This window comes from Amblyomma americanum, chromosome 1 (assembly GCF_052857255.1).
Source record: "Amblyomma americanum isolate KBUSLIRL-KWMA chromosome 1, ASM5285725v1, whole genome shotgun sequence".
NCBI lineage: Eukaryota > Metazoa > Arthropoda > Arachnida > Ixodida > Ixodidae > Amblyomma > Amblyomma americanum.
Window position 1 is genome coordinate 487,166,462 of NC_135497.1, and position 10,099 is coordinate 487,176,560.

The window sequence follows — 10,099 nt, forward strand, 5'->3', positions numbered from 1 at the left end:
TTCTCAGAAGCATCGGGACCTCAGCGTAGGGTACAGCCATCAAGGAATAGACGACCTCCAGACCGCTATGGACACTAAGTACAGAAAGACACGTTTTGCACTGAACATGAACGTGTCACTATCTGCACGAGTGTTGAGTTTGCTGACGTTGTGAAATATGGACATAAATGGAGTTGTATCTTGTTTTCCTCTTTTTGTTTTATATTTTTGTATTAAGTGCATAAGACAAGCACATTGTTGTTACTGTAAATATAATTCTGTATAAGAGCACTAACGTACTACCACTACTAAATCACTAACCCATGTAGCTGTCTTTTTTTTATAAGGAAGGGAATATGTTGTATATGTGGTTTCGGTTTCGGTTTGGGAATCACCTGCCGCCAGAGGCACCAGTGTCGCTATGTGTATATATATGACTGTATGTGGCAATAAACCGGGACGGTTTTGGTTGCTAGCAGTTCGTGTACTTGGGCGGCACCCGCCGCTACAACAGAACCGAAGCAGTGTGTTCTGCTGTTGATGATACCTGAATGTTTTCCAGGCTCGGTCACGTCCAAGCAGAATTGCTGGTTTCCTCAGGCCACACAGGTTTTGTTTATAGTAAATACTTATGTCACGTGACAGTGGTGGTCGAAAACTTGTTATGAAGGTTTATTTCGCGAAACAAAAAGGCTTCCTTACTGCAGGAAACATGGCGGTAGCACCTGGAACTAACGACACAATATCTCCGCGTTTGTTTTGCGGACTGATCTGCTACCAGGCTTCTTCCGTGGCTTAGTTGCGTGTGAAGGCACCGTTCGCATGGACTGCGTCTGCAATACGCTTCAGTATGGAGGCATACAAACGGGGCACGAGATCTGCCAGTCCGCTCAGCTTCTCCCATTCTTCGCTCATCGCTGCCCAGAGTTCTGCCTTGGACTGGTGCTGAAATGTGCGCATCGCCAGGTTCCTCTTCATCATTCCCCATATTTGCTCGATTAAATTGAAGTCAGCACCCTTGGGAGGCCATGAAACCAGCTGCACGCCTAGTTCCTGAAGCGCGTCGATCAATCTCCTGGATAAAATAAATACAAAAGAACGAAAAAGCCGCTCAGCGGATATTTTTTTTTGTAAGAAAGATGTTACTGTCCTCATCTATGTATGTATAAATGAACAGAGCTCTCGGCCGACGTTTTGCTTTTTTTATTTCACAAGCGCTATTAGTCTAATTCTGCGCTCACCTTCGTGTTTATAATCATGACAAGGGTGATTTTTAGTGGATGCCTCAGAACTACCATGATCATAAAACGCGTTCTGCTCGCTACTACGGCGTTAAGGTAAACTTGGTTCTTGAGTCTATAAATGTGCTCAGAGCCTTTATTATCCCTGCTCATGTGCTGTGTGGCATAATCTGTTGAAATGCTACCAAAAAGCAGATAAATAGCAATGAAGGCAAGCATTAAGAAGGAAAAAAGAATGATGGTGGAATGGTGCCAAAAAAGAACTCTCACGCGGCATATGCAGTTTGAAGGATGAGCGTGGTGGAAAGAACCTTGCGTTTGGGTTACTCCAGGCTCCTTTCTAACAATACCACTTTCATATTGCTTTAAAAACGTTCTTCCTCATAAATCATAAGTACGCCTTTTTCTGGGCACCTGAATGGCGCCTCCTCACAATATTTTTCTTCTGGAAAGGTTCTATCTATTGCAGCAATTTGGTTCAACTATTGTCTATTTGCAAGTGATTTATCTTAGCTATTTCCTTTTCCCCCTTGTTACCGCATTATAATTTCTGTCCGGTGAAAGCGTACAGATCCAGAAAAGCGATTTACAACACAAATATTCAGTTCAAGTCGAGAACGCACCTGGCCATGTGAATGGGACTGCGGTCCTGTAAAGAGAAACATGCCGTCAGGAAAAGGCCCGTCTAAAATAAAGGGCAGCAGAACATGCTGTATGATGTCTAGGTATTTTTCAGAGTTCAAATTTCCTTCGATGTGATGCAGAGGGCCGAGGCCATTACTTGTCATGACTCCCCAGACGCTAACGGAGCACCGACCACTCGCTGTCACCAGATGTATGTATTCAGGGTCATATCTGAAAAAAAGAGAAAAGTACACTGCCTGACAGTAAAGTCTCCAAGCTTTAAAGCAGGAAGAGCGGAGAGATTGACCGTGAGGAATGTGAACCTAGCATGCTTCTCACAAAACGTCCCAAAGCGATTCAGGTTATGAGAGACGCCGTAGTGAAGGGCTCCGGGAAATTCGACCACTCGGGGTTCTTTAACGTGCACTGACATCGCACAGTTCACGGGCCTCTGGAATTTCGCCTCCATCGAAATTCGACCGCCGCGGCCGGGATCGAACCCGCGTTTTTCGGGCCAGCAGCCGAGCGCGATAACCACTCAGCCACCGCGGCGGCTTATTTGACGGGGAATAAAAAGTATGCTTGCTGTAATTTCTGTTCAAATAACTGCAGCCTTGTCCATTTGCATTGAACCAGAATAAATGAAGATGTATGTGTAAGTGGTCCTTATTAAGCGGAAATGAAACTGAGGCCAGGAACGTTCACAAACTTTCTTTGGCCGCAATTTACTCGCAGGTTTTGTGTTTTTAGTTTCTGCATGTCGATCCGTTTCTTAATTTAGCACTCGGTGCTGCAAGGTGTTCGTGGACAAAAGAAATTGGGTCTCACCTTGTGCCAACGAGTCACCAGACGCGTTGCTGCTGGTCCCAGCGGCTCACAAACGTCGACTCATCGGAAAATATTACGAGCCGCCATTCCTCTGGGCCCCAAGATATGTGCTCGCGGGTAAACTCCAGCCGTTGCTGTTTGTGTCTCTGGCTAAGCCAAGGCCTCTGGCATGCTACCCGACTTCTTAGGCCAGCTTCGTTTAGCCTCCTGCGGTTAGTGCTCAGAGAGACCCGCGGACCCAGCTCATTTCTGACTTCGGCGAGGCTCAACGTCAGCTCGCAACTGACTGCAGCAACGATGGCTAGGTCTTCATCGGGAGTAGTTGCGGGAGGTCGCCCTTCCCTTGGTGCGTCCCGTATGCGGCCTTCGTCTCTGTATACGCGCAGGCATCTCTGTAAATCCCACCGTGAACACCCAACTTCCCTGGAAATTTGAATTTGTGATCGTCCAGCTGCTGCTAGGGCTATAATCCTAACCCTAGCGTTAGAATCAAGGCGTGGCATGGCTTTCACATGTAGGACAAAAACTGCAGTAATAGAATGCCGTTCAGAATATTCCCGCATTCGATTTTGTTTGTGTAGTTTTCTTATGCTCTCGGTTCTTCGGCGCTAACTTACGGTCGTATCGCTTTGTCACTCAGCTAAGAAGCCGGCATCTGCATGCCTGATATCTTAAGTCTAGCGTTGCATTTCAACTTCGGCACTTGAGATCGGCGGTGACAAGGCTCTTCGATGACCGCCAGGTTTTGCATTTACTACCGTCACCGCCAAATTGTTCAACTCTTAGCGGGCGCGTCGCAAAGGAGGGCACAGTTGAAAGTTGGCTTGGTATTACATCATTCCCCCCCCCCATCTTTTCTCCAGGATTCAAAGCATCCATTGAAAGCCATTTTGTCATTCTGATTAAAACGTCCTGGCTGCTGACGGTAGGTTACACAAACACGTTGTCTGTAATTTCTACATATTAGTAAGGAAATAATGCCACAAAGTTCTGTTGGTCAATTTCTGTGTATAGAGTGAAATGTTTAAAATCGATTAAATATAACATCGGTCTCCCAAACGTTGCATATTACTGAATGCTTAATTTTACGTATAATCCGGAAAGAAATTCTCTGTATCACGAAGGGTGCCGACAAATATTTTGGTTCATTATTTCCTTTCAACATCCTGCACAATACTCGCCATATCGCGACCAGAAACTTTGGGTGGGAGGAACGCGGTGGCTCCCATATCGATCTTCTGCCGCACTTGAAGGTTGTATCCGGGGTGTCTTTAAAATGTCCCTGATGACACCACTCTCCCAGTGGCCGCTGAACTACTAAGCCGGTGTCTAGTCAAAAGCTATCAATACAAAAGTAGTTTGCAGAGTCCTAAAGCCGTTTGCCGGAATTAATTGTTTTCAGTGCATACATTTGTCAGGTTGGGGACATGATGTTTAGTAAACAGCGCCACGCAGTTGTGACCATGAGTCTAGTCTGTTCGAAATGTGTGTGAGAGCGTTTCTTGTAGTTCGTTTCTGAAACGAAGATATTACCGGCAGCCAATGCTAGAAGGTAACTACCACCGCAGAAAGAAAGCATTTCGCAATTTGTTGCGCAACCAATATGCGAGTAAAAAATGTAGCTATAGGTGCATTGGAAATAATTGGAAAGCGAGCCTCATTTTCTCTCATCCAGCCGCAAAAACATTCACGACAGAAAAAATTGGAGTCTTGGTATAGTGCATTGAGTTTTCGAGATGCATTCCCCTTCTTAGTTTGCCGACACTCGAAACGTTCAGAAAAGAAAATCATGGGTGAGCTTTTCTAGCAAAGATCATGGCTTCACGGCCCAACCCGGAAGGAGCGTTGAGCGAGCTAAGCTTGCGCAGCGCACTCCTTCAGATCCACAGCGCTCGAAAGGCGTGAACTGGCACGCCGCGCATGCTACCCACTTACTTTTTATCATCCAAAGAAGGAGGGCGAGGGCGCAGCCTTACGTAAGCCAGTTTACGCTCGCGACCGGAGCGCAAGGGCCAGCGCCAGCGGCCGCAGCGCCGCCGCTCGGCAGCCAGCTCGCTCCGCCTGCCGCCACGGGTGATCGGTTACTTTTGACAAAGACGGTACCGACGGTCCTACTATTGTTCCCCCTTTTGTAGTCGAAGTATGGTTTTATCTGGATCTGATCGATCATCAGCGTCACTGTCTCCTCGTGGTCTTTTATTGATTTCACTCGTTCTCGGATGTAGGAGAGACAGTGCGGTTGATTTTGCTCCAGAAGAGGGTCAGCTTTGTAATTTCAGCAAAGACGGCTCCGTGTAGAAGGATGGGGAAGAATGATTCTTGATGCAGATCTTGTGAAGTGATATGCGTGAGGAGAAATGGAATTCAAAATACTTGCGAATACCAGCAGCTCTGCGCTATACACAGGCTGTTTCGCGAGAAGATCTATCTGCTCAACCAGAAATTTCCGCAAAGCAGAATGTTCTTTTGGCGTATCACTGTCCTCTGAGGTCTGCAAGCAGTGAACTGACAAAGTGCAATACTTAGGTATGCTTCTTCTCTTTTGTCACCCCAGGTATATTATACACAAGCCTTTCTCAAGTTCCTCTAGCACCAATAACAGGCTGGAGGTGTCACATACTTGAATTGGCAGAGTGCTGCCCGAAAGAAGCGACTGAAGCTTCACTCCATACAGGAAAACAGAAAGTGACAGATCAGGGACTACCAAGGCACATTTCACATTAGTTGAAGGATCATTCTCGATGAGAAGGAACCTAAGGCACTGCTCATCGACAGAAACGGTACAGAATTTTGTGTTGCAAATCCCAGACAATTTAGATTTCAAGTCCTCGTATGATTAAATATTGTTTTTTCTTCTGTTCAAGTTCACTAGACTCAAGTGACTTTCTCATAGCCTCCTGCAAAGCAGCGCTTTCTCTTCTTGCTTTTTGTCTCTGGCGATTCACTCCGTCCTGCCGTTGAGGACAAGTATTTCGGACAGTTCGGAAACACAGAAGGCACAGCATCTTTCTTCAACTGTAGTCTATTACGCTTTACCTCTATTGGTTTCGCTGTGATTTCATCTTGGTGAGACAACGTCGTAATGAAGTCGCCCGCCTGGAAATGCTGTTCACACACCTGCACGAGAAAATGACGCAAGGTCATTCGCCATGACTCTCCATTGTATAAAACGCTAAGTAAAAAGAGTTTTTAAAGTGCGCAGCTTTTGCCCAATTGCCACACAAACAAGAACAGATCGCAGCGTGGAGGCGAAAACAGGCGTAATTTATACTAGGAGGGACAAACAAAGCATACGAGCTAAAACATGAGAATGACGTTCGTCTGAGCTTCGGCAGCGAAAATATTCATATCCCTGAACAAATGAATCGCATCCCTTATGCACATCGACTGAAATAAATGCTTCCTTGGCAATGCATACAAAAGGTATAGAATTGCTATCGTTGCCTGCAAAGCCAGCATGCCTTTCCTGGAGTCACAGCCCTTAACTATCGCGACAGCTCACAACTAAGATAATTGCCAGCGCCCATTAAGCACTATTTCAGGGTCTTACCCTCGAATGCCCTGTAGGTGTGAAATCCTTCCGTAGAATGGCTCGCAACCATGCTTTGCTTCGTAGTTCGTCTCTTGGGAAGCAATAAACACGCTCTTTTGAGTCATTGTCGTAGTTTCCGCGGCACCCGGGAACACAGCACCGGTCCATGTTTCACGAAGTTGCACTCGCGACACGACCGGCATTCAGCGATGAACTTCAGGCGAGCTTCCCATTCGTGCGCTAGCACAGGTACGCACACCACACAAGAAATGGCCACACGAAACAGATACAGTCGTGCGAGGATGAAAAGAAATGAACCCAGCGCCAGACTATGGCAACAGCTAGACGCTCACTGCAAGAATGCGTTGGTGCTTCCAGACAAAGCCTTTAATAAGGAGCAGGAGACCACTTGGAGGCGACTCCAGACGCGATCCTTCATGACGCCTTACCTGTTGTCAAAATTCTACCCCGGTGAATACGACCCTGCATGTACATTATGTGGTGATTTAGCCACTTATGATCAACTATTGTGGAATTGTAAAGAGGAGCCGCCCCCGAAATCTCTAATACAGGTTCCTACTCTCGAGCAGTGGGAGGCCGTGTTGGTCAGCTCAGACTTGGGAGTTCAAACCCGGGTCATTGAATGGGCTACCCAGGTTGCTGTCAGCCGTGGACTGATAGCCACCTAGTAAGGATCGTATGCATTCTGCCTTTTCTGACGAAATAAATGTTTTCCAATCCAATGCCCGGGCAAGCGCGAGCATGCCTTGCACGCCGAGGGAGACAACCGCGCGAGTCGAGCAGCCGGACACCTGGCGTGACGTAGCGCGTGTGGAAAGGAGGCGCTGGAGAGGCCTGAAGAAAGTATTGAGAGAGTGTTGCCCTGCCTATGCCCAGTACTGCGGACGGAAACCGATGATCGCAAATGCGTGGCGTGCCCGGGGGAAACGCGAGCACACTACATGTCGCCGCAAAACAGTTCAGCTCAGGCAGAAACAGGCACTTGTCGAGTCGACCATCTGACCTGCCCCTGCTCCCAAGTACTGCCAAAACGGTCACCGGATAGTTTTAACCATGCGTTGGTCAAGGAAAACTGAGTACAAAAATTTTGTAGAGATCGGTCCCCGGCGTATGGTATCCCCTAGCCTGGACCGCAAACATCTCGCACGGGGTGCAAAACCATAAAAATCGCCAACATGAAAACAAGGATAACAATCTAACAGAAAAGAATCTAAGAAATCAAAGAAACTATGCGAATAAGAGCGGCGGGCTGGTGCGTACGATACTACCGCTCTGACGCGGCTGCTACCCAAAAAAAAAATCGACCGCGAGTGTGCGGCTGTCTGTACCATAAATGCAGTGCAAGCCAGAGCGAGAAAGGTGTTCACAGAAATAACACCAACGCCTTACGAAACAGAAGTTAACGAGAAAAGCATGAACACAAAACTTGTACTTAAAATCGGTGACCTCGCGTGGGCAACGTAAGTTTGTTTCCTACAAAAACAGGATAAAGACGCCCTGCGCTCGGAAGAAGTGCATCACCTCTGTCTGCTGGTCTTACGACGTAAATCTCTGAACATTCAGGGAGAGGAGGTGCACTAACGCCATGATGGTAATACAGAGCGTCGACGTTCATGGGGTGCAACGCTGTGAAAGGTACGGTAGTAGTCCGGACGGGAAAATAAAGGGAAGCGTGTTACTCCGCGCTTGTTCTGTGCCCGAGTGCTCTAAGGCACGTGAAAGGCACAGCGTGACGTCAGGACAGCAGTAAGAGTCTATTTCTTCGAGTTCATGACAAATGTATCATGTAGTAAGCCGACAGGCAAAAGATTCACTGTGTTTCACTCAAAACAAGGGACGCACTACCTTTTGGTCACGGATGCAGGCAGCGCAAACAAGTGCTCTAGCTTTAACAGCGTTGCACCTGATGTATGAAACGGAGTATAGACGTTTAAGGAGCCCCGCCATGAGCAGAGCTTGGGGCAGACTATTTGCCTTGGACGCGGCAGTGCCGTCTGAATTATCATCCATGCCCTGCCTCGCGTGCTTCCGCGCTAATTTTCCAATTTCCATATCGGCCGCCCCCTGCGCTCGTAAATTGAGCGGCTGGCTCACCGGCTCGCGATGGCTCGCCGTTCCACACGCCGGGCAGTGACCGCTGCAACCAGGTCGAAATAACGCAAGCGTTATTTCAAGCCATGACGTCGCATCCGGTTTGATGAAAAGACGTCACGTCCGGTTATTTTTTTTTACGGTTTGAACCATGGTTGAACCGAGCCAAGCATTGCGTTTAGTAGCACTATGGCCGGTCGGCGGAAAGAGCGCACGATCGTGCTGCACGTGAGTAATTTATTCTTTCTATCCTTTGGTATACACATACTGAATGACTGCCCGTTATCTGACACTCGGCATTCCGTTGTCAACTTCTTTGCACCCGAATATATTGTGTCAGCAGATAACCCAAGACTAGCACAGAGCCAGCTTGCCCGGCAATAGACCCGACGGCCTGGAGGGAAACTCTCGTCTGTTTCATCGTAAGTGCTGCTCAAAAGCTCTGTGCAGGTCTACAGAAAAGAGCTTGCACTGAGCGTGTTTTTATCTTTTTTCAACGCAGCCCAACTTAACTCATGGTCATGTAAAACACGCATAATTACGAGCTTTTGCGTGCCACCGAAGAGAGGCGGGAAACTTTTGTCAAAAGTCCAATTGAACCACGACCGGCTTTATTACTAGTAAATCCGGTCGTGACCTGAACTAACTGTTTGTGCGATGAGGTTTGTACGCGGTTCGATTTTTTGCGGCCCCGCGGCTGGGAAAATCTGTAGAGTTTTTACTTATTGCTGCACTTTACAATTGTGTGCTGTTGTTAGAGTTCGCTTTCTAAAACAGGAGCAAAAATTGCGGCGAGATAAGCGATTACGCTTTGTCTGCAGAGCGGAAGATGTTCTTCTTTTAAATTCATTTTTACTTCAGTAAACAGCACATGAAAAACAGACAGGAAGTTTTCTGGTATGCACGGAACTTCCCGATTCCTGCTTCAACTCCGGCGTTCGCTTGCTGGCGCAGAGGTTGAACAAATGTGACGGTAAAATGCTGAGGCAGCAAAGGATTTAAGGCACCACAAGGTGAGTCCTCCATATTCTGTGAGAATTTTAAATTGAGTGCTGTGCCACCTGCAACGATAATCGGTTTTACGTGGGGAAGGTGTTTGCACCCAGGTAGCCAACTAGCATGGAGCGCATGAAGCAACTGAAAAAGCCTCTAATTTTAAGACCTTTTTACAGCTGCTGCTGTAAAGAGGCCTTAAAGAGATGAACAATGTGGACTATGTGTTTGATGTCGTTTTATTGTTTAGAAGCTTGTGAGGTGCATAAATCTCACAAGGCACTGTTGCAGTGTGTGACAGGTTATTGTGGTGATATTAGAAGACATAGTACAGCACAATGGGATAGAGAAAAGGAGCATACAAGATAAGCGCTCGTCCTGTGTGCTCCTTTTCTTTGTCCCGTTGTGCTGCGCTTTGTGTTCTAATATGCTATACCATCAAGCCCAAACTACCACTTTGTTAATATTGTGGTCATGATAGGTTTCTTTGATTTGGCTGCACACTCTGCACAAGTTCCGTGTAGTTCCGCGGTCGTGCCGGCAGCGTGAAGCGTCACTTTAGGCAGTTCAAATGCAGCTTGGCACTGGCCGTTTCCAAAAGGAATAGTCGAGTGCAGGCCCGATTGTCTGATATCTTGCTGTCGTCACGATATTGCAGCCAACTGCATGCCGCCGAAAACAATGACCTCCAAAATCCTTAAACATTTGGAAGAATTTTCAAGCAGCAAATCGCCATGAAGCTTTACCATGAACCTGCTCTAGGGAATCGTCTTTTCACAGAAATCGTCTT

At 47.2% G+C, this 10,099-nt stretch overlaps 1 protein-coding gene across 1 annotated transcript; it reads right to left on the bottom strand.

The window, feature by feature from the left end:
- Positions 1-774: 774 nt before the first annotated feature.
- On the bottom strand, positions 775-6,329 carry LOC144127466 (uncharacterized). Its single transcript, XM_077660475.1, has 3 exons — positions 6,223-6,329; positions 2,691-3,044; positions 775-1,054 (listed from the first exon to the last, which is right to left on the bottom strand). Exons 1-3 carry the CDS (start codon positions 6,327-6,329, stop codon positions 775-777), a joined length of 741 nt encoding a protein of 246 aa, XP_077516601.1.
- Between the last annotated feature and the right edge of the window lie 3,770 nt (positions 6,330-10,099).

Excerpts from the sequence above, each read along its gene's own strand:
- LOC144127466 (XM_077660475.1), bottom strand. The coding sequence starts at position 6,329 with ATGACTCAAAAGAGCGTGTTTATTGCTTCCCAAGAGACGAACTACGAA. Across the intron at positions 3,045-6,222 it reads CACCTACAGGGCATTCGAGG|AGACGAAGGCCGCATACGGG; the intron begins GTAAGACCCTGA and ends GCGCGTATACAG. Across the intron at positions 1,055-2,690 it reads GACCAGCAGCAACGCGTCTG|GAGATTGATCGACGCGCTTC; the intron begins GTGACTCGTTGG and ends TATTTTATCCAG.